At 35.4% G+C, this 25,215-nt stretch overlaps 1 protein-coding gene across 1 annotated transcript in view; it reads left to right on the top strand.

The window, feature by feature from the left end:
* The window catches only part of RNF217 (ring finger protein 217), a 125,644-nt gene that overhangs the window by 88,009 nt on the left and 12,420 nt on the right, over positions 1-25,215 (top strand). The window contains exons 3-4 of the mRNA XM_068551160.1: positions 5,635-5,799; positions 23,676-23,877. Coding sequence (XP_068407261.1) covers positions 5,635-5,799; positions 23,676-23,877 — 367 coding nt within the window. The remainder of the gene's footprint in view (positions 1-5,634; positions 5,800-23,675; positions 23,878-25,215) is intronic.

Here is a 25,215-nt window from a genome sequence, read left to right as displayed (position 1 = left end):
GGTGGAAGAGATAGACTCAGATATTCCTCTGGGTCTTGCTCTCTAGGTTTAGAGGAAGAGTCTATAAATGCTTAAAGATGATTCCTGGCAATACAAGCAAGATGGATTTGTATGGAACAGTGATTCTCAAATTAGAGAGGAAGGACTCTTTTCAAAGAACAAAACCCCCATTCCCAAGTTCTGATATACTGCCCTAGAAAAGCATGCCTCTCCGTTGAAAATAAAAGCTAGTATTGAAGTGAATGTATTGTGCAATAAATAGTGTGTTGCACATGTAAAAGGAGCCTGGAAACCATAAGAGGGATGTCGGTAAGGTTATTTATATGAATAAACACTCTATCTCCATTTAGGTTATCTTGTCATGAGTCACTGTGCATTCTTGTCCTTATTTGGTCCCCAACCTTTAGGAAAGTTTCCCTTTCATTTTCCAGTTTAGTTTAAGCTATGCTGTGAGAAATTAAGGGAAGGCTCACTTGACCACGTTTGGAGTCTGTTCAGGGAGCAGTGTCTCATGAAGCCCATGTGTTATTGGCACTACATTCAGGGAGAGGTTCCCAAGTCGGAGGTAAAATATTAGGGAATAAAATCAAGGCAAGAAGTCAAGTCATCTTTCCCACTTGGGGAACCTTCCCCCACTGCCACTCTTGCTCTAGGATTTGATCTTATAAGGGAGCAGATCGTGCTTCCTTGAAAGTATTTGAAGTCACGCATAAGAGGCTTCTTTTCTCCTCTCTGTAATACCCAGCACTTCCTCACAATCTTCTTCTCTTCAAGAAAACCTCCTTAAGTTGTTACAAAACTTTTTATAACTACAAGATGTCGTGATTATTTACATGTATATTGATCAGTTTCTTTAGGACATACTAGTCAGACAGCCATAAGTTCTATATGGTTCATATAAGAAGTTTCTGGACCACAGTGTATTTTGAAAGACACATCAGAGTGTAGGAACCTTAATGTAAGACTAATTGGAGCCTGTTTTTGGGCACGTCTACAAGGCTCAGGGTTGACCCAGCTGAAGTGACACCTCTATTCGGGCCCCACTGGAGCACTTACTATTTCCCCAATGCACCATGTGCTCTCAGGCCTCGATGGTGGCTCAGGCTGGACTCTGCCTGAAGTGTTATCCCGTCACTTGTCCCAGTGACATCCCACTTATCTTCCAAGGCCGTATTCTCTCTGACTTCTACTCTTTAGCCTTCCCTGAGGCACATTTCTCACGGCACCCCCTTGTCCAAGCGTCTACTCTAGCAGTTGTTACATGGTTTTATAGCTCTTGGGGTTTATTATATCTGTCTGCCTTCAGTAATTTTTTTGAGGACTGAAGTATTTTCATTCTTTTTGATGTGCCTAAAATCAGTACACTCAGTATCTGTTACTTGAAGGTGCTCAGTAAATATCTGTTGAATGGGCAAATGAATTGATGAATGTTTCATTCTTGAGTATTTGTCTTAATCTGAATTTCTGATAAAGCAGATTCTTCTTGGAAAATCGAGTTAATTCATATTGGCAATGCTACATTTATACATGGATGTTGTCTAATATTTTGAGTTTGATAAGTAATGATTTTGTGATTTATTTGAAATAATTATGTATATAGGAGTGTATAGTATTTAGGCAAGAAAAGACATTTCGGGTGCTCTTTGGTTTTGAATTCTGTTTTTGTTTTGTGGGTTATTTCTTTATTGGCATGATGAACTGTCAAGAGAATATACCATTTGCTTCGGGCAAGTGGGTTGGTTTAATTTGTCATCTGAGTGTCACTGTAGCCCAGAATTCTAGAAAAACTAAGGGAATTCAAAAGTTAAAAAAATGTAATATAAGGTTCTTTTATCGTTCATGGATTATAGAACAAGTTAATCAAGATTCCTAACTCTGATAACTTTATTTTTGAAACACTTGTAGCCTTTTCTCTTGCAGAAGAGTTTGCACATTAATCATGATGTTCAGTAAAATGTTATGTGGATAAAATATTTAGTAAACATCATTTGGTAATCTAAGAAGCAATGATACCATTTCAGCCACTGGTCATAAATTAGACATGTTGGGTTTTCTTGGAATTCATGTAATGTTAGCCAATATGCAGTACTTGCTCTGTGCAAAATAATTCATTTTACGAAGAACTTACTGAGTGCCTACCATGTGCCACAAGTTCTGTGTTACTTGACTCAGGAAACACAGAGTGAATGAGAAGCAGCCTTTGCCCTCAGTGAACCTGTAGGCTGTTAGGGAGATTAGACAGCTACATGTAATGTAGCTGTAATGTAAGTTCTGCAAGATGCTGAATCTGGTTGGGAGAAATAGGGAAGACATCTTGGAGCAAGTAGCATTTCATCTGGTTAAGATTTCAGTAGACAGATTGTGTTCATTGGACCTTCTCCAATTACAAGAAGCAGAGCTTTGCTGTCTTTCAAGCCCCCTCACTTAACGCGTTTTACTCTAAGGTTGCACTGGAAGTAGTAGGAAGGGCAAGGAAGCAGTCTCAGCTGCCACCCAGGCGGGCCTCGTGGAGAACCAGACACTAGCTCTGAGGGCATGAGAGCCCCTCTGTTGTGTTACTAGAAGTGAAAATGACTGCTGTTCCCTTCTCCAGTGATCTGCACTGTGTTCACTTAGCTTTTCTCTGTCTTTGCCTCTGCAGCCAAGGTAGAGTGCATGTGTGTCCCTTTTTCATTCCTCAAGAGAGAAAATCTGTCTTGGCTAATCACTGTTCAACAAGGAACATGCTCTGCCCAAAGCTCCTGCCAGCCACCTCGTAGGCTTCTTGCCCACAAGTAGATCCCTGCTTTTAGCCTGGGGACTCATCCCTGGTGTAATCAGTTGTGGCCAGTGCTATGGGGTCACATACTTTAACGTGGGGACGCAAATGCAGGCTCTGGCTCAGTAGGTCGGGGGTGTGACATGAATTCTTTGTCTCCAACGAGCTCCCAGGTGTGGCTGAGGCTGCCGCTCCCCCAGCCGCCCTTTGAGTAGCCAGGGTAGAGTGTGGTGACCTCCGTGTGAACATAATGACTCAGGAGGCAGGCACTCTGTGCGGGAGGGCTGTGGCTGTGAGATGGCATTTCGTGTGGCGGAAGATGCAGTGTTCGTGTCTACAGTTTTGAATATGGTTACGGTTGGAATGAATAAGGCATCTTCAAACCAAAAAGTCAGTATTTAAACAATTCAGGTGCAGTCTTTGAATAACAAGGTGGTTGGGATTGGTGATTAGCCCTTGTATTATTTTAATCCAAAGCAAGGCAGTAGTTATTTTAATGTTTTCAGTGAGACAGTAAGCAGGCCAGTCTGAATTTAACTTATTTATCTTCACTTGAGAGCTTGCCGCAAAACTCCTTTCATAGTTTGCAACCAAGTCTTTGTTGTCTGTGAGGATTGGCAGTGAAACGTAGTTGTTTATTATGTGAAGTTGGAAGCCAGAGTCCCTGGGAAGGACACCGAGTATTAGATTCCTTATCATTCTTAGGAGAACCTACATTTCTAATTGTCTTCATTAGAGATCCATAGATATGATAGTTCAGCACTTGGTCACAGAGATCCTTGAACCATTATAATGTCTGACATCCTTTGAGTTAATCCCAGTTTCAAAGCACCCATCACAGTCATTCTTCTACTATTCATTTCATAAGTATAATCTAAGACTGACTGATTAAAAACCAAAGAGGTTTGTTTTTTTTTAATTCAACAATGCTAGAGTTCAGTAATTTAGAATTATGTATAATCTCTGATAGAAGAGAGCTGAATTAAATATTCCAGCCCTTCTGATGTAGTGGCAGAAGCAGGAGGAAAAGTGAGTCTTTTCGACTTCCCCATTTCATTCATTACATTCAAAAATTACATTCACATAGGCCCCCATGTGATATTCACATGTATTCTTCATTGTTTTAAGTGATCTTTTTACATTGTTTTATTATCTGGAGTTTACCCACTTCGACTCATTCTTCTTATTCTTCTTACTTTAAAAATAACTTATTTTAACTTTAATGATCAGAAAAGGCAAAAATGGTTATTTTAAATGACTAAATAGTATCATCCTTTTATTAGGGGTCTCCTAATTTATGAGAGTAAAATCTTGAAAGGGATTTTCAAAATTCACCTTATGTTGATAGTCATATAGAATTCTGATTTACTGACTAGATTAACCACATGACCTTCTTTGAGTTTTACACTTTGGTTTTCAGTCATCAAAGCAAGAATGCTGTTTAGCATGAGGAATTGTTTTGGCACGAATGCTGGCCTTGAAGTCAGACAACTTTACTTGCTATGTTTCTTTGGGCAAGTTATTAATCTCTGTGGGCATTAGTTTCCTCATCTGTAAACTTATGATGTTCATATCGACTTTACAGCATTATTTTGTTGATAAAAATAAATTATGCATGTAATGCAGCAGTATAAACATTACCATATAACAGCACTTTAATAAATAAATAAACATGAAGATTTTTAGAATTTTATGACAAAATACTATTTTGTTTTGATATAAAGTAAAAGAGAATGTATTTTTGTTACTCATATTTGCATAGGAATAACATTATCTATTCTTGACATAGATGAATACTGCCATGCTTTGAGGTATAAACAAAAGAGCTGATTGTAATTGCCACTCAGTTAATCTATAGATTGGAGCCACCATTGTCAAAAAAGTGGTTTTCCAAAAAAGAAAGTAGTGATATTGTATACAGTTTACCAAAAGAAATTCTAACTAATCTTCAAAGTGTAGTCAGTAAATTCAATCATGCTCAGTGAAGTAATTTGCAGGAGCACAGAGAATAGTCAGTTGTTGTTTACAGTGAGACATTTTATTATTTCACTTTAATCAAACAGAACTGGGAAAGTCAAGTTATGCTCATATGTTTTTAGAGAGTGAGGACCAGAAATATGGTGAGAGAATGGGATGCTGCACTGTTATTCAAAATACAGGAAGTCAGATAAAGTGTCTTTCATGTCAAGTGGAAGACAGATATTTTCAAAACATACACATGCATTTTCACATACACCTCCACATAGTGAACATACAAAGACATCTTCTGATGGTTTCCTAGGTACAGGCCACAGGACCACCAACATATATATTTCTAATAAGATCCTTTATATTATTTTTATAATTAACCTCCCTTAGATTAATAGCAAACCATGGATATCCATTATCATAGCAAATGCTGGTATAGTAGTTTATTTGCCAGTGCATTTTTCATTTGATGACGCATCTGTGGAGCTTTGATTTTATAAAAGTGAATGAAGCCATTGCTAAGAAGAGCAATGGAAATGCCTGGAAAATTGGTTCAAGGGACAGGCGAGTTCAAGGGCAGAAGCCTGAGTGTGGATCTGGGGCATTGTGAGCCTTCAGATTTTACTCTGTGCTTCATTCTTAAGGCCAAATTGATTTCCAGAATATCCAAAGGGTTTAATTCTAGTGTGGTCTACAAACAGTCAAATCACCCATGCCAAAGCAATTCTTTCCTCCTTTCATAACAGAACAGTCATATCTTATTCTAGTTTCAGTTTTGTATAGGGGGAGGTATTTTAAATTTGGACCAATTATAGCCTTTTAGCTAATTTCCCTAAGCATCACCATTCTTATCTTTTTAGACAATTTAATATATCTACTAGTACTTAATATTACTTTTCCTTATGCAGATCCAGTGCCCCACTTGCCAATTCGTCTGGTGTTTTAAGTGCCACTCTCCTTGGCATGAAGGTGTTAACTGCAAGGAGTACAAAAAAGGAGACAAATTATTGCGTCACTGGGCCAGCGAAATTGAGCATGGGCAGAGGAACGCCCAGAAGTGTCCAAAGTGCAAGGTGAGACAACCTTTAGGAGGAAAGGAAAGAAACATGTGCATCTGGGTATCACTGAACAATACTATTTACAATATTGAAGTGAATTCTATGTATAACTTTCTTAATGCAGATGTGGAGAAAAAGAATATTTGCTGTTTCATTTTAGAAGAGTAATTATATTACATAACTAAAATGAAGATTTTTATATATAAACAATGTATATTCTTATTCACATTACATTTCAAAATTTAAGGAGGCTACATATAAATATGGATCTTAAACTTCAGAATTCTGATTTTCCATTTAAAAATGGAGATGTGTGTACAGGAGAAAGCTCATATGAAAATGATATAAAGTATTATTTCTAGTTTGCCAACATGTACTATAATCACTTCTCAATTAGGTAGGCTCTGAATCCTTGTAATCCTTTGGTTTTTTTCCCCTCTACCATTGCTTATCACTTTAGGATTACATTAAACTGGTAATTTCCTTTTTTGTAAATCTGGTGAGATAGAAGCTAAGAGCTGAAATCAGGACTTTATGAATCCCATTTTTCAATTTTCTCTTGATGATCATGCAAGTAATCAAGAGTTAGCAGGCATTTGAGCGGAGACCTAGATGTTGAAAGTCAACCATGCAGACAGCCAGGGAACGATCTCCTATAGACAAATCAGCACGTAAATCCAGCCAGAAAACTTTGGATTTGACTCTTACAGGATAGGGATCTGTTGAAGTTTGAAGTTTGTTTGTTTTTTTTTAAAGCTCACTTTAGAAAATTATGTGTATGTATATGCATATGTACACTCCACCATGTGTGGTTTCCATTTTTTGCCAAATTTATTTTTGATAATCATGTCTAAACTGGGCCTAATTTTCTTTCAAGAATAATTTTGCAATTCCTTCCAGGAGACTTAGCACCAAGATAAATGAAATTTGAATTATCAGGAAAATTTTTAAAATTAATCATGTGAATGCAGCTTGAAGTAGTAAAAGTATACTCTGAAGCTTATAAATGAGAATAAATATAATGCACAGATTCACTACACCAGATTCACATACTAGTTTATATGTATAGTAAGTAAAGCATTGCCTGAAATAACATGTTATGTTCTTAGCAATTGGAAGAAATTTTTGAAATAGTTTGGATGGCCTGGCTCTCTTAAAAGTGATGTCTACAGATGTTTGAGTTAAAGCTTTCTTTGTTTTCCCTGTAGAAGGCAAATTCATCTACAATTATCCCTTTGATTTTTTTTTTAACATCTTTATTGGAGTATAATTGCTTAACAATGGTGTGTTAGTAAGGCTGCTTCAGATCACTGTATCAATTGCTCAGTAGATTTTTATTTTTTACCCATTGAAGAACAATGGGAAGATGAGGCCTTTCCCCCTTTCTGTTGCCTTTCCAATTTATTCAGAGGTACTGCTCAGTTTCAAACTAAATAAAGGCCAGTAGGAATTCAGGAGCACTGTTTAAGTCATTCTGCTTGACACTTTGTTCATAAGTATACTTTATATCTGTCTGGAAAGCTGTGAAACAATTACCAGTTGGCCTGGCTCTAAGAATGAGCGCTAAATGAGGACTACTGCAGCATTATATGTTAGGGATTTTCTGAATGAGTTGAGGTAATACATAAAAACATACATTTGTTACTGTAATCCCTCAATCTAACATTAAATGGACTCTTGATGTATTGAAAGAAAAAGCACCCAGCTGTAAGGAATTTACTGAATGCACTAACAGCTCCCACAGTTTTTACAAATATAGGTAAACAGCTAAGAGGACGCATACATGCTGGTTCTGTTTTGAAATAATAACTAAAAGGTTGGGGTTTGAAAATGAACTACCTTTTAAATAGCTGAAGGGAAAGGAGACAAAGAACCCTGGAATGAGTTTACATGACTACCTTGTAGTGGAGAATCTACTTGCTGGTGAGATCCAGGTTCCATAAAATTTATGTCAGTTTAAGTTGTATTTTATGACTCGTTTTGAATACAGATAGTTTCAGGGCTTTTATAAGCATATGACTTTAAAGTTTTACGTTTTCTTAATTGTGATTTTTTTGTCATTGTTGTTGGACCATAAAATTATATTTTTGCCCATGAAGCCTCTCTAATACTAGAAATCCACAAGGAGATATTATTCAGTGTATGAATATTTTATATTCCAAGGCTTTATTTGTATAAATAATCTTTTAAAATTTATAAATATGAAAAAGGAAGATGCTAGGAGTTTATGAAAAAAATTTCACACAGTGCTTCCAGGTGAACAAAACAATTATCATATATTTTCATATGAATATGTTTTCAATAATGATCAAATGTGTTTAAAATTTTGTTGTGACCAAAATATATTATGTACCCTGCACAGGTATATTTGCTTAGATTGATTCATAATTTTAATAATTATTTTGATTTTTAAATGAATGTTTTGTTCATAAAGGTCATATAACATATGATAGAAATTTGGAAAAGAGAAGGAAAGAATTCACCAGAGTCCTGCCACTCCAATATACTCACTGTTAACATATTAGTGTCTCCTCGGTCTCTCCCCTATTTAAGTAACTTTAAAAAAAAAAGAATCGTAGTATGGGGATAATTTGATATGCTTTGTTTTTCCATTTAACATGTCAAACCTTTCTTATGTTACTAAATAGTTTTCGTAACATTTATTAACTAAGTAATATTTGCTTAAATATCCTTCTGCTATTAGTTACCAAACCTGGCTTTGTTTGGGTTCGGGGTTTTTTAAAAAATATCTATATACTATAAATAATGAATTGATATTCATCTTGAATATGTATTTTTCCATATTTTGGATCTTTCAAAGCATATATTCCTGAAGACAGAATTACTAGGTTAAAGGATATCAGTGTTTTCAGTATTTGGTACATAGTGCCAATTTGCTTTTGAAAAAGACTGAAACAATTTATAATTCCACCAGAAAAATCTGAGAACCTATTTCTGTATGATCATTTCTTATTAGCATTTCAAGTATTTTTAAATACATATTTAATACTTTAAAAATATTTTGTTCTTGTATTTTGAATTGTCTTGTTTGCTTTTAGATTGAGTACAAATTCATGTATTTTTGAGTTTGAAATGCCCCTTTTTGAATTATCTGTTCATATCCTTTGCCCACTTGTTTGGGTCAATTTGGGGATATTTTTTATTATCAAATTATATGAGGTCTCTATTTTCTATTTGAAAATATTAATTCCTTTTCTGACATATTTTCTCCTATCATTTATTACTTTCTTTTATATCAGTGATAATTTTTTTTTAAACTTAATTGGTTTATGTGTGTACATGTTTTTAATTTTTAAAAATTTGTGTTTGACCAAATATATCATTCTTTTTATTTTTGGAAAGAAAGAACACACACACATAAACACACAGATGTATATGATATGTGCATATATTTATATTTATATATCTTTTATAAATATTTTACTCCTAAGCCTAAAAAGTTATCAATCATCCAGAAGCTTGATAAATGGTCTATTTTCTTTCTTTCTTTTTAGTATTTAATTTCTAAATATTTTAACTCTTTGATCTACCCATTACTTATTTTGATGTTTATTATGCATTGGATACATACACTAATTTTTTCCAAATTAATAGCATCTAATCTAAATGTGTCCCCCTACCCATTGATTTGTAATTTTTCTCTAAACATATGTTAAATTAATATATATAAGAGCTCTTTTCTGAGCTCCCTAATCTTGTAGCTGCTAATTTTTTTAAAAAATTCTGTGCTTGTACTGGTGAGTGTTAAATGATTATGCTTTTGTAAAATTTTCCCATCCATACAAGGTTTGATAATCAATTCATTATTTCAATTAGTATTCCAAATAAACCAACTTCTCTTTCATTAGCTTATAATTATTATTTATCCTGTAATGAGTTTTTAGCTTTATCTCAAGTGGAAAGATCAGTTTAGTATATGGTATAGTATCATGAAGAGATTTGACTTATGATGAGAAATCAAAATTATTATTTATAATTGAATTTTGGCAGATACTCAGAATGAGTATTAAAACATTTTTTTCTCCCATATACAATCAAGATACTTATTCATAAGTGTGTTTTTTTTTAATACTAGGGTAAAAATATACAAGCATTTATGGAAGTCATTTATTTATAGGACATTTTTATGAAAAATTAATAGTAGCATAGTAAGATCAACTTTCCTTAGCCATTTTTTTTTGAGTCTCATTGCTTCCTTAATTCATAGTATTCTTCAGTCACTTGTGAGACACCAATTTTTATCTTAAAAATGTGTCTTCTATTTTGTATAAATTCTTAACCTACCAGAAATATATGCTAATTTTAAAATGTCTCTCTGGAAAATAGTTACCACAAGACTAAATCTATTTCATGATAATTTTAAATTTAAATTAAATTTAAAGCAAATAGCAGATTTAAATTTTGTTGGCGGTATTAGAATATTTGTTCAGTTTTATGCAAAAATTCATTTGAGACTTGTGTCTTATACCACAGATTAGATACTAAACTCTGAGTTAATAAGAAAAAAAATTGTTAAGTCAAAGAAAATGAAAAGTGAGATGCACACCTAAAAATTAACGAACATGAGATTATACAATACAAAACAAATAAGTAAGCAGTTGTAAGCAATTTCACTTGTATACTTTAGATTTAAATTGTTCATGAAAATTTTTGGAAACAATATTAAGTGCAAATTTTTTTTAATATATATTATCATTTGAAAGCCTGAAATACTTAAACTATTCCAAAGTATACACTGATATTTCTTTAAACGGTAGAGTAATACCCCACTAACTAAATTAAAAGCAAAAAACAAAGAAATTATTCTATCATTTCCTTTTTTCCAGAAAATGGCGACCACCTATAATTTTATTGTTCAACACATACTTTATAAAAAGTCTTTTTTTTTTTTTTTGGCAGCACTGTGCAGCTTACAGGATCTCAGTTCCCCAGTCAGGGATTGAACCTTGGCCACAGCAGTGAAAGCCCAGAATCCTAACCACTAGGCCACCAGGGAACTCCCCGAAAGTCTTTTTGTTATTTATTTTAGTTTATTAATAAATGTGTGTTAGGTCATAGCAAACCCCAGCTGGATGATTCTAAAGGCCTGAACAATTTTAGATTTTAGAAGAATTAGAAATCTCTAATATTATTGTCTAATATTATAATAAGCATCATTAAAGATAAAAACAATCATGAACCTTCAAGAATGTGAATGAGAACTCTGTAAGAATGGTTAATGATCCAATCTTCTGATTGTTCCTCAAAAGGTTTAATACTAGTCAATTAGTGTTAGTTAACCAGGTTTTATCTTTTAGCTATATCATGTTTATCTATTTAAAATGTTTTTTAAAATGGGGTTTTAACATTCAAAACTCGACAAAGGCCAGATTTCTGCCCTCTGAGTATATTTTTTTAACACACGTAGTTTCAAAAGAGAGCTGGACACACCTTCAGGCCCTTTTACCCAATAATTTGAGGCAAGCCGGTTTAAAGCCAGCAGGAAGTTAAAGTTAAGAAACAATTTTATGAAAAAGGCAGTATATAAAGAAAGTTTTATCTCTTCAAAAATATTTCTGAAAGAAATATTGTAATATGTTAACATTATTAAATATCGGTGGTAAATCCATGCATGTCTGTTACACTATCATCTTTAAATTTTAAATGTTGGAAATAGTTCATGAGTAAAAATAAATAAAACCTAACAAGAGAACAGAAGGACTCTAACATCACAGCTTTCTGGAGCTGCTTACACATCTCTATTTGCCTATGCAACCGCTAAGGATTTGGCTAGTACATTTTCTTTTTCCTTCCTCAGGTAAAAGTTAAATGTTTCTAAGAATACTGGGCTTACTAAAGCAAAGTTGGGGTTAATATTTCTCAAAATGGTTAGCTTTTTATAATTTGGAAAATTAAAGGGGAATTCCTCAAACATCCCTACCCTAAATTACCTTCTTCCTTAATGTCAGATAAGAGAAATACTTATGTAAACATTTATATAATGTGGTTCAAATATAGTCATAGCCAACTAGATGACATGCAGCTGACCACTTTAATTTTTCTCTTATATAAATAATAACATATCTCTAGTTAGGACATTTTACAAAACATTGAATAGGGATGATTAATTAGGAAGTTATACGTTTTCATAGGCTAATATATAAGTAATGTGATTTATGAATTAAGGGTAATTAAGTCATTTATTTTATTCCAAGGTCAACATATATCCTATTTTTAGGAGGCAAGACAGTCACTTTTTTTTTTTTTTAAAGAAATGCCAAGATATCAACAGGGAGTGCTGAGTTCTAATATGCCAGCTTTATTTTATTCATAAAAATGCCTTTGTACAACGCTCTGTCTTTCTTTGTAGTGTTAGCACAGTAATAATAATGGCAATACTATCTACATGTATTGATATTCACTACATGTTACTCTCCATTGCAGTTTTACACGCATATTATCTCATCAAATCCTCAGATGTGATACTAAGATGCTAAGTTCCAATGTGCCATCCAAATCTTAATTATTAAATGCCTTTTGATAAAACTTTAAGGTGTTTCACAGTAATAATAAAATGATAGGTTCAATAGTATGTGAGTTACATTTGTTGTCTCATTTAAATCTCAAAAGAAAGTTGTGAGAAAGGGGTAATTACCACCACTTCAAGGTATAGAAACAGTTTCAGAGAGGTTAAGTAACTGAACCAAGAGGCAGGCAGGGGAAAGTACATTATATTCATCCATAATTTATTGAGAATTTGGAATTAAAGGAATTTGCTTGTCAAGATATTTCCTTTCAGATATTGTATTCTCTTAAATCCTGTAATAGGATGCTTTTGGCAAAAATGTATTGATTCAGAGAAAAGATTAATTTGCTTCTGTTCACGTCAAATTAGCACAAACCCTGTCTGTGGGCTCTTAAATCTGAGCTATAGCTATATAGCCTATGGTTGCTGAGGAAAGAACTTAGGGTATTAATGTTGGATTTTGTAGATAATCCTGCAATTCTCTAGCACTTCACACATCACTGTAAAAGTATGTTCAGCAGCTGGTGACTGCTTTTAAATAGTGCCCGTTGTAGAAAATAAAATAGCTTCTCCTTGACCACTAATTACCCACTTTAACTCTCCAGATTGCTTGAAATCACTAAATTTGAAGTAGTGGTTATCACTGCTACTGTTTTCTTGAAGTGCCAAAGCCTAGACCTTAGTTGTGAGAAGAGCCTGATTGTTTGGTGACAAATATTTTCTAGGATATAAACTGTATTTCATCCAATGCCCTATTTTTATGACTAATAACTTCAATATTTGTTTACTGTCTGAGATTAAATGCATAATGTGAGTACATATAACATTTCATTAAAAATCAATATATTGTCCTCGTAATATAGAATAAAAATAAGTGCAAATATAATGAAATAATATGTATTTCAACATGTAAATGCTCAGGTACCATGACATTAAAAGACAAAAAGTAGCAGTCAGATATTTGAACCCATTTAAAATGCATAAATTTGGATTTAAGAAACCATGAAGTGAAGCTTAAATATTATCAATAGCTATCCTTTTTACCTGACATTTTAAAATGAGGACAAAATTAGTATATATGTATATATATGTGTGTATATATATATATATGTATGCTTATATATGTATGCATATGTACATATGAATGTATACAATTATATTGCTAGAAAATTCAAGATACATTAAAATCATACATACCTCTTTGGGGCTTATATATAAAATGAAGTTAGATTCTAAATACAATCACTCTTTCTCAGTTTACACCGTAGTTATACAGTAACTAAAAAATTATCTAGTAAAACCATACAAACATTATTTTGCGTTTATATATAAAATGAAGTTAGGTAACACGTTCAGATATTTATAAACAGATTTTCACCTATATGAATGTCTAGTGTGTCTGAAAATTGTATGGGTGGAACCTAATTCTCTTCTGTGTGGGATGTCCCAAACATTGAAGAACAGCCCGAAATGCCAGCATCAGCCACCTTTGTGACAAGCAAACATTCCCCTACCAAAGAAATTCTGAAGCATCTCCAGGGGCCTGAGAGCCCCTGTGGAGACCCTCTGTTAGAGATGAGGGCTTCTGAGAGGAATGAAGTCCAATGAGCTGTGTAGATAGGGAATAATTGAGTAAAAATCTGCCCATTTTCCATTTGGATACCTATGGGGCCAGTTTTGCTAAAGGATCTAAAGCTTTCTAAGATGGTTCATTTATTTTTCTTTTCATTTGATTTCATGCCTTAAGAATTGCTTTTTCTTTCTGCAGCAAACTCAACTTAGAATTCCAAACAGGATACAAGTTTTGCTGGTAGCAGCAATCAGTAGGCAGATCAACAAAGTTTGGAGAACTATGAGAAAAGGTCTATATCCAAATTCCTAAACAATGTCTTCACTTGCCTTAGTGAGCTTCTCCAGCACAGGGCACTCTCCTGTCCCCAAGATGGGCCTTCTCATAGCTTCTCCATCTCAGTAAATGGCAACTGCAACCTTCTAGCTGCTCAAGTCAAGAATTTGACCTCTTTCTCTCACACCCACACATACTGTCAGTCATTAACTTTTGTAGATTGTACCATCGAAATATATGTGGAATTTGACAACATCTCAGCACCCTTGCTGTCACTAATCTGGTACAGGACATCATCATCTTTCTCCCTCTAAGATTTTTGCAATAGCCTCCTGAATGGATTCTTACTCTTCACAATGTTCCTAACCCAGCAGCCCAGCAGCCAGAACGAGACTACTAAACATAAGGCAGATTACGTACCCCTCTGCTCAAAATCCTCCATGGCTCCCTTCTCACACAAAGCAAAAGCTAGTCCTTACGGTGACCATGTGCCCCATCACACTCTGCTCATACCCACACCCCATTATTCCTCTGACCTCATCTTCTACTTCCTTCACCCTCCTCCAGCCACACTGCCCTCCTGGCTGTGCTTCAAAAACATGAGCCATGTTTCCTTCTCAGGGTGTCCATGCCTGCTCTTCCCTTTGAAATATTCTTTCCCCAGATATCTACACACTCAGCTCTCTCCCTTCATGTCTTTGAGCAAAATTCAGCTTCTCAGTAATCACTTTCCCCTACCTCAATAGGTAATATGCTCCTTATAGGCTTTATTTTTTTCCATAGCACCATATTGCTTATCACTGTTTAAAATAGTGGATATATTTTGCATCATGAGAGCAGGGATTTTGATCTGTTTTGATCCTTGAGGTACCTTGTGCATTTAGAGCAGTTCTGGGCACTGTTTAGCACTAAATAGAAAATGGTTGAATGAATGAATGTCATTTTTCTTTCCTCCTTATATGTACTTTTAGTGAGAATCCATTATGTGCTCTGTACAACATGGTCCTTTTTCTCTTGAAACCCGCAGAAGGGGAGACGCAGTGGTTACATGGAAGATGATAAAACACTGTTGCACTTCAGCAGGGCTTTGCGTAGAGTATTATAAGAGAGTTCATGGTAAAGGGGACATCTCCGTTCATCTCGGGGAAAGGAGGGAGAGCTAGGTTGTTGAGGATTATTGGGTGGATTTTGGCATGATGAAAGGTATCCAGGAGTGGGAGTATTACACTTAAAGGACAGGGCACAGAGCCAGGAAATGAGTGCTGTGTACCAGAGCCACAAGCGCTTTGTGGTTCCCTTAGAGTAGGGTTCACAGAAGGAAGTGGTGAAAGGTGGGGCTGTAGAAACAAACAGAAGCCTGGGCTTTGCATGCAGTGTTAAGAAACTTGGATTTCATCCTCCAGACTGAAAAGTTATAAACAAGGGAATGGTGGTAACCAATTTATATTTTAGGTTGGTTGCTGTTGATTATATGAAGGTAGTTGTAGACATCTAGAAGGAAATGATGATTGTATGAGCTAAGGTAATGGTCAAAGGCTGGAGAAGAGGAGAAGTATTCGATAAATATCTTGGGGCTAAAACTGTCTGATTTTGTTCACTAGCTGGATGTGAGTAGTGAGAAGAGGATAACAACAGGATATTTAGCTTGAGTATCTAAATGGATGGTGATACCATAAACTGTGATAAAATCATGGAGATGGACTTAGTTTTGTTGTTGTTGGGCTAGGGAGCCTTGGAATGGTTATGAGTTTGGTTTTGCTTATTTGACTTTGAAATGGCTGTAAGGCATACGGGTGCATATGACCCCCAAACAATTGCTACATGACTCTGCAGCTCAGGAGCCAGGTCTGCAGTGGAAATTAGGAAATGAGATCCAGTGGAGGGAAGTTGAAGCCATTTGAGTATGGAAGAGATCACCCAAAGAGTATGTGCAAAGTGGTGATTCATGGATGGAATTAAGAGATAAGTGAAGAAACGAAATTGAGTTATTTGTAGTGAGGTGGACGGACCTAGAGTCTGTCATACAGAGTGAAGTAAGTCAGAGAGAGAAAAACAAATACCGTATGCTAACACATGTATATGGAATTTTAAAAAAAATGGTTCTGAAGAACCTAGGGGCAGGACAGGAATAAAGATGCAGATGTAGAGAATGGACTTGAGGACACGGGGAGGGGGAGGGTAAGCTGGGACGAAGTGAGAGAGTGGCATGGACATACATACACTACCAAATGTAAAATAGATAGCTAGTGGGAAGCAGCCACATAGCACAGGGAGATTAGCTCGGTGCTTTGTGACCACCTAGAGGAGTGGGGTAGGGAGGGTGGGAGGGAGACGCAAGGGGGAGGAGATATGGGGATATATGCATATATATAGCAGATTCACTTTGTTATAAAGCAGAAACTAACACACCATTGTAAAACAATTATACTCCAATAAAGATGTTAAAAAAAAAAAGAGATAAGTGAAGAAATAGGAACCTAAGAGAGGTAAGAGGAGCACCTGGGAAAAAGGTGTCACTGAAGCAAGAGTTTATCAAAGGTCAGAGGGAAGTAGTAATCAACTGATTAAATGACACTGAGAGATACAATAAGATAAGAATTAAAAACATGTTCATTGGATTTGGCAATTAGAGGGTCATGGATAATACTCATTTGTTCTTTTAATATTTATTGAGAACATGCTATGTGACAGGATCAGTGCAACTCCCTTTAATAAAATAACGAACAAGATGTACATGATCTGGGCCCTTTCAGATCTTATCGACTGGGAGAGGGTTTGAGCAGAGACATATAATTAAAGAGTTTTAAAATAGAGAGTGAGAAATACTCACTCAAGCTAGTACAGCTTGCTTCTCATTTCATGGATACAGTGCCTTGAATATGCTGTGCTGGGAATGGTCTCCCTACCTCCAAGTCTTCTTAACTGGTGAACTTAACTTGTTCGTCATTTCTCCGATCAACTGACACTTCCTTAGAAGAGCCTCTTCTGACCCTTAGACCAGATCAAGCTTCTTAAGTATTCTCTTCATACCGTATCCTTTTCCTTCATAGCATTTTTCATAGCTTATGAGTGTCTATTTATTTGCAGAATTGATTATGTCTATCTACAGCTTAGACTAAAAGCTCCTTAATGGCAGAAGCCATGTCAGATTTTATCAATGAACAAATAAATATTTATTGAGTGAATGAATGAATGTTTCCTGGAGAAAGACAGTTGATCTGGATGCTTCAGTAACATGGGGTTGTCGGGATATAGCTCAGCGGTAGAACATTTGACTGCAGTAACATGGGGTTGCTGTCAACTGAGGAAGAATTGAGAGGTGAGTAAGAAAAGCAGTGAAAATATTCTTTTAAGAAGCTTGGTTAAAATGGAAGGGTGGGGGTAATCATTGGCTAGAAGGTCATGTGGAATTAAAGGAAGGATTTATTAGGATGGGGAGACACCTGAGCTATTAGCAGGCTAAGTGGTGCACAGTCACAGAGGGGAAAGGGTAAAGATGAATGGGAAGGAGGGGAAAACTGACATCTGGAGATTTCTGAGAACATGGGGTGTGGGGCTAAGGGAAGTACGGTAAAGAAGAAGGAAGAAAATTAGGGGCTAATTTGTAGTACACTCTACCTTGAGGAATGAGAATCGGACAGCATTCTACACTCTTCTTCAAAGAATTTGTCATCATAAATCAATCATAAGACTGAAATATGTATGAAATTTCCTATAACTAAGAAAACCAGGACATTGGAGGACAATTAGAGTATTGGCTTTAAAAAGCTAACATAGCAGGAAACACCAAATGATTCTGAAATCATCTTATATATTTTTTGCAATATAGTTTACCATTACAGAGGCCACCGTGTTTGACATGACAGACGAGGATTCATTCTGCTTATCTATCCCTTCCCTTTCTTCTCCTTCTAATTTTTGATAATTATTATTTTAGTTCTTCTTTTGATTATCTTTTACCTTTAAATAATATACTGTAACCTTGGTTCAATAGTCTAACAATTTTAGGTGATATATGAGGACTAGCCCTCCTACAATTCTTTCCACTTCTCTATTTCCCATTTTCTCTAAGCTGTAACTTTGTTTTTATATTGTCAAATTTAATAACATTCACATTCTATTCTAATATAATATTTAATACTTCTGTTATTTCTTCTAACATGGGAAAACCAATTGGGTATTTACATAATCAAGAACATATAATTATGGAGCAAAGATTACATTTCCTTTTCCATGAGATCACAACTTCTAGGAAAAATGCGTTTTGCATCTTTGCTTACTGTCAATTACTTAATCATGCTGTAGTTTGTTACGCCTCATATTTGGAACTTACATGCCTTTCATTTTGTTTTGTTTTTCCTGAAAGTCCTTACTGTTTTTCTTTCTTCCTTATTGGGAATAGAAATACCACTTTATTTATCATGTTATTTAATATTTAGCTCCTCAGGAATTTTATTGCTTGGTGTATATTCCATTGTTATTTTTTGAAGATGTTCTTGAAACCAGCTGACTTCCTGTTCTAAATTGGACTGATTGCTTTGCAGCTCTTCCGCTGTGATTTCTTACACCTTTTTTGGTATGTGGTAACACTGTCTTTTCTTGACTTGCGCATTCACTTAATGAAGTGCTTCCTTAAGTCATGGCACCAGAAAAGGAACAGAGGAGTCTTAGCATCTCTGGAATTGTTTCATTTTTACCCCCATATATTATTTATTTTGTAATTGGACCAGAATTCTAGGTTCATATTTTTAATGAGGTCTTTGAAGGCTTTGCGTAGATGTTTGCTTTTTAAAAATCCCTGTGTTGAAGAACCTAGGGGCAAGACAGGAATAAAGACGAAGACGTAGAGAATCCGACTTGACACGGGGAGGGGGAAGGGGAAGCTGGGATGAAGTGAGAGAGTGGCATGGACATACATACACTACCAAATGTAAAACAGATAGCTAGTGGGAAGCAGCCACATAGCACAGGGAGATCAGCTCGGTGCTTTGTGACTACCTAGAGGGGTGGGATAGCGAGGGGGAAGGGGAGACGCAAGAGGGAGGGATATGGGGATATATGTATACGTATAGCTGATTCACTTTGTTATACAGCAGAAACTAACACACATTGTGAAGCAATTATACTGCAGTAAAGATGTTAAAAAAAAAATCCCTGTGTTATGGAGAATTGGTATAGTGAGATAAGTAAGGAACTGAGAGTTACTTGTGGGATTTTTTAAAACTTTCCTCATAATTATTGCTTCTAATTAATTCCTCCCATATCAAAGCCATTGAGGCAAATACATGTATTAAAATAATTTTATACATAGAGTAAATTATTTGTTGGGAACAATAATACATAACAGTTAATTTAGTTATAATTTCCTGCTTAACGAATAAAATAAGCCTTCAATTCTTGGTGAAAGTGGAGATAAATACTTGTGGGCAGATGTGTACTGATTTAGTTATAAAATGGATTGGATATTTAGCAGTTCATTTATTGCTATTCTTCTACCTTATAATTAAGTAGAATCTGTATGAAAATAAAAAGCTGAATTCTAGTTCTATTTTTTAAGATAATTTGTGGGCATTTTATTAAACTAAATGTAAACAACTTGAAGAGGGCAGGTACATGTATTGATTACTCTCTTATTACAGGTGTTGATACGTACTATAAAGAATGTAATAGACTCAAAAATGATCCGTGCTGTCATTTCTGTCTACTACTATGTGGACTTAATATCAAACTCATATTAAAGAAATATCTGGCATATCCTGAACATTTTATCTCATGGCTTGTAAATGTAGAGCTTTATAAGCAACATTTAGTGCTTAAATATTCAACTCCTTACATATCAGCCATCCTTATTTGGTATAGATGGAGAGAAGAAACCCTGTTAGTGACAACAAATCAAATGATGTTTGTGGCTTATGGGTAGTCAGTTTAATCTAATGGGTTAGAAATATCTCATCTGTCTTACTCTGTCTCCATCCCTTAAGTAAGAACAGAATTTTGATGCTGAATTACAGCCACTTGGGTGATTGGTATGTTTTTTAGCAGAGCTAAACTGATGAATGTTTTGAAGCTATAATAAAAAAAACTTTTAAAGTTTCACTGAAAAATAAAATGGACTTTACATAAATGTAATTTAAACCTACTTTTTAAGGCTCTATGTTTTAAAAACAAAAATGGCATTGTCAAAGTGTGACCTTTAAAGATATATTCAGGGAAGTCGTTTATCATATGAAATTTATTAGCCTCTGGGTGTTAGGAGTTCAAAATTACAACTTGCATCTTAGCAAATGTGAAAAGTAATGTCTTCTGTTACAAGTTAACTTGCATTATGTCAGTTCATTTCTCTTAGCATGAAGTTATAAAATATTCATATATAATCAAGATATATTTGCAATAGTATTAAAGGAAGCACTGTGTACTTGACAGTTGGAAATTATGAAGCCATTTTAATGATTAAATCATTGCCATTATATGAGTAAAATACGCAAATTAATCTATAGAACTATATAATCCTGCAACGTACAAGGTTCCTGTAGAGTATTGTCAGAACTTAGAATTTTATCACTTCCTGTGCAGAAATATTTTTGGACTAACAGTATTTTAGTTGCCTGCTGTGTTTCAAATATTATTTTAGAAATGAGGAAAGACTGTTAAAAGAGGCTAAAAATTGCAGTCTTCACTATTTAAATGAAATAAGTATACCACATAAAGATTTTAGAACACAATGAAACAATATTACAAGCAGATATAAAACGACAGTAAAAATTGTATGTGAAATTTTGAGGCAAATGAACTGTCAGTGACAAGTTTAACTTATTAGAGCAAGTTTCTTGTTAGAAAAATTTTTGACATTATTTTAAAGGAAGAACGTGAACTGGCCCAGAGAGCAGCTAAAACAAGCAGAAAGACTCGAACATGCCTTGTACAGGAGGGCAGACATGACTACTCTGTCAGCAAAGAACACAATTGACCCTCTGGTTTTATCTTTAAATTTATAATAAGAGGCTGCTTAGCATAATAAAGAAACAGACAAGAATCAAAATACTTTCTCCATTCATTCAAGCAGATTACTTTTCTGAGCTCTGGTTATGAATAAGCATGCCAGTCTCATGGTGTGGTCATGAGGCTTAAAGGCGCTAATCTAGGTACAGTGCTTGGCATTTAGTAGGCTCTAAACAAATATTAGTCCTTTTCCCTTTACAGGTCACATACAACACTATGCTATGTGGCCAGGAAATCTGTTAAGCTTTAATTACCTCCATATTAAGAGCAATTACAATATACAGTCGAAAAGTTGAGCATATGGTGAAGTAACCTTTATTTTGGGTGCTCAGCTGTTGTCTCTGAACATGTTTTCTCCTAGTGCTCAGGTAGTTTAAAGGATGAGAAATAGTTCAAAGGTTCAGTAGGGCCTTAGCCTACCTCATTCCTTAATGCCATCTGCTGTGCTAAATGGATGTGGTCATAGGAATTGTTCTTCAGAATCATTCATAGAAACAGGTGCAATGGGGAGACTAAGGGAGAAATTACCAGGAAGCTAAAGAGCTCAAGCTGCAGAGACCCTCACCTGCACAGGTCTCTTCTTAGGCCTTGTATCTAATTTGCATTTGTAATTTACACGCTTCTCCTTTAAGAGGACCCCCCAGTTAGATAACCTTCAGGCCCCACAAAACCTGGGTCCACGTCACTGGAGTGTCAGGTAAAAGAAAAAGAATTCAATGTAATTGAAAAAGATGAGGTGGCCAATAGCAGAAAAAGCAAATTTTGCTTCTATTCACCAAATATTGATTGGTAGTTACCCTTGACCACAGATGCTTATATGCCCTTAACCACAAGCTAGCCCTCACCTATCCAGGAAGGTACTCTAGTCTAGCATCAGCCTAAGAATCAGCCAATTGAAGAAGTGAGAAAGGAGATCACCTGGCCATCAGGGAGTGTCAGTTGCATTGCCCTGGTATTTGGTTTCTCACATTTTTAGGTGGGTGAAGGGGAAGGGATAGATGGAACCAATATTATACTGATCTGACTCAATATGTGCCCCCCAAATGTTTTAGTCACTGTATGTATATTATCACATTTTTATTCTCATGTAAGTAATATCATCTAAATTGTAGCTTGGGAGATAAGAAGTAACCTCCGTACTTTCCTGTAACTTGACAGCAACAACAGAGGGAGGTGCTTAGTTGCACAGGTAGCATTGTATACACAGTCCTGTACAAGCATTTGCAAATGAAATTAGAGCTGGAAACTAAAATGGTACTGCAAATACACTTACACCTACTCTCATTTCCTTCCACAACAGGATTTCTTTTCCTTGACATTTATTTACAAAAAGTTTGACATAATCCTTTCTTTTAAGGAATCCTCTTCGTCTCTTCTTATTCCCCAAGCCACCTCGTTCTTGCTGATCATAGCATCAACAAAACATACCTTCACAGCATTTTTTTTTAATTTGAATTTTATTTATTTTTTACACAGCAGGTTCTTATTAGTTATCTATTTTATACATATTAGTGTATATATGTCCATCCCAATCTCCCAATTCATGCGACCACTACCACCAAACCCCCCCCCAACCCGGCTTTCCCCCCTTGGTGTCCATATGTTTGTTCTCTACATCTGTGTCTCTATTTCTGCCTTGCAAACCGGTTCACCTGTACCACTTTTCTAGATTCCACATATATGCATTAATATATGATATTTGTTTTTCTCTTTCTGACTTACTTCACTCTGTATGACAGTCTCTAGGTCCATCCACGTCTCTACAAATGACCCAATTTCGTTCCTTTTTTTATGGCTGAGTAATATTCCATTGTGTATATGTACCACATCTTCTTTATCCATTCATCTGTCGATGGTCTTTTAGGTTGCTTCCTGGCTATTGTAAATAGTGCTGCAGTGAACATTGGGGTGCATGTGTCTTTTTGAATTATGGTTTTCTCTGGGTATATGCCCAGTAGTGGGATTGCTGGGTCATACGGTAATTCTATTTTTAGTTTTTTAAGGAACCTCCATACTGTTCTCCATAGTGGCTGTATCAATTTACATTCCCACCAACAGTGCAAGAGGGTTCCCTTTTCTCCACACCCTCTCCAGAATTTGTTGTTTGTAGATTTTCTGATGATGCCCATTCTAACTGGTGTGAGGTGATACCTCATTGTAGTTTTGATTTGCATTTCTCACCTTCACAGCATTTTAAATTGCCTCCTAATCATTGAGTTCGATGCATGTCTGGAAAGATAAGTGAGTTTTCTTTGGGGTGTGTTTGTTTATATCTGTATTATTCAAAAGAAGCCAACAGCTTGAACACCTGAAATGTTATTGAGCTTTACACATGTTTAAAGTGCTTGATACAAAGGTGGCCTGGGAGAGCGTGATAGTAAGCAAACTTATGGCCTCAGAAATGCTTTGTAAGGCTTTTATTTTGGTGAAACTAGTAACTGTTATTCCATACATTTGCCAGATTCTACTTTATAAAAAACTTAATAACCTTTTTTATCTTTCCCTCTTTCGCTGGTACAGATCCATATCCAGAGAACGGAAGGGTGTGACCATATGACCTGTTCACAATGTAACACTAATTTTTGTTATCGATGTGGGGAGAGATACCGCCAGCTCCGTTTCTTTGGAGACCACACATCAAACCTCAGTATATTTGGATGCAAATACCGCTACCTCCCAGAGAGACCTCATCTAAGGAGACTAGTGCGAGGGTCAGTCTGTGGTGAGTGTCTGACGTGACTTATACAGTCTTCCCCAGGAGGAAAGCAGTGATGATGACAGAGCTTAGGAATGTAATAGAATAGCCGTGACAGATCTCAGCACCTGCCAGGTATTCTAGTAGAGCCTTGAGCTCAAAATAGGAGGAAGATGTTTTCTCTCCCTTCGAGTTTAAAATAAAAAACTTGTTTGTTAGCAGGGCACTGCTTACATGAGCAAGCAGATTTTGTTCGAAAAACAAATAATTTATTACACTGCAGAAATATGAAGTCATTAGTCTTCTGAAAGCCTTGTAAGCCACTTGATGAAAGGGGACGATGTCACATTTCTTTTGTAGTGAGAGTACCTAGCAGTGGGTCTTAGGCATATCCTCTATTCATCCATGGAAGACAAACAGTGCAATTTTAAAAATCCCTATGCTTCAGAGTCTTGTAATGGAGTTCCATTGTACCTATATAGTTGATAAGCCATTGTATATATTTGTATGTATTTTCTGTTGTATTAGTAGTTAATATTAATAGCTAACAGTTAATGAAATGAGCATCAATTGCCCTCATTGCATATAAACCCAAGTTTAAATATCCAAGTGCAATGCTTTTATGGATTGACTTTTTTACCCTTTTCTTCGTCCTCAACAACGCACAGTCTCATATACAAATATGCAAAGATAAACACAGATTCCTGCTCTGGCCTAATGTCACCACCTTTGAGTGATGCAGTGTTCTTCTGGCCTAATAGTTCTTCCAATGTCTCCCTGCTCCTCTGGAATATACCTACTGTGAGATTTCTTTCTTTTTCATCATGCAGAACTCCATTATTTCTTTCTCTGGCAGTCTTTCTCATGTATACACAATACTTTTTAACATTGTCTACGTTTCTTCCTTTCTACTTACTTGTGCCTAGTTACTTCGTGAGACTATCTCTATATCACTCTTTAGCCCGCCATCACTTCATTGCTGTTGTAAACCGCTCTCCTCGCTAGAATCATGTCAGGCTAATCAGAACAAAGCTGATGGTAATAATTTACTTCTGTCAGGTAAACAATAGAACATATATTTTAAATTTCATTTTATCATGTGGAAACCAGTGCCATCATTTTCTAAAATCTTATATGATATCTATAAAAACACCCTTACTGAGCTTTAATTAAACATAATTTCCCACAACCAACAGCATTCAATATAGTCAAGATTGGTTTTAATGATTTTCAGTGCTTTTCTGTTTAGTTGCTTATAATGGTATATATAATAATTATATAACCAATATATACTTACTAGTTAAACAGACTTTAGAGGGATAGCTAGGGAATCTAACCACTATTTATAACAATATTACCATGAGA

Source organism: Eschrichtius robustus, chromosome 9 (assembly GCF_028021215.1).
Source record: "Eschrichtius robustus isolate mEscRob2 chromosome 9, mEscRob2.pri, whole genome shotgun sequence".
Lineage (NCBI taxonomy): Eukaryota > Metazoa > Chordata > Mammalia > Artiodactyla > Eschrichtiidae > Eschrichtius > Eschrichtius robustus.
This window is presented reverse-complemented; position numbering and strand designations above follow the sequence as displayed.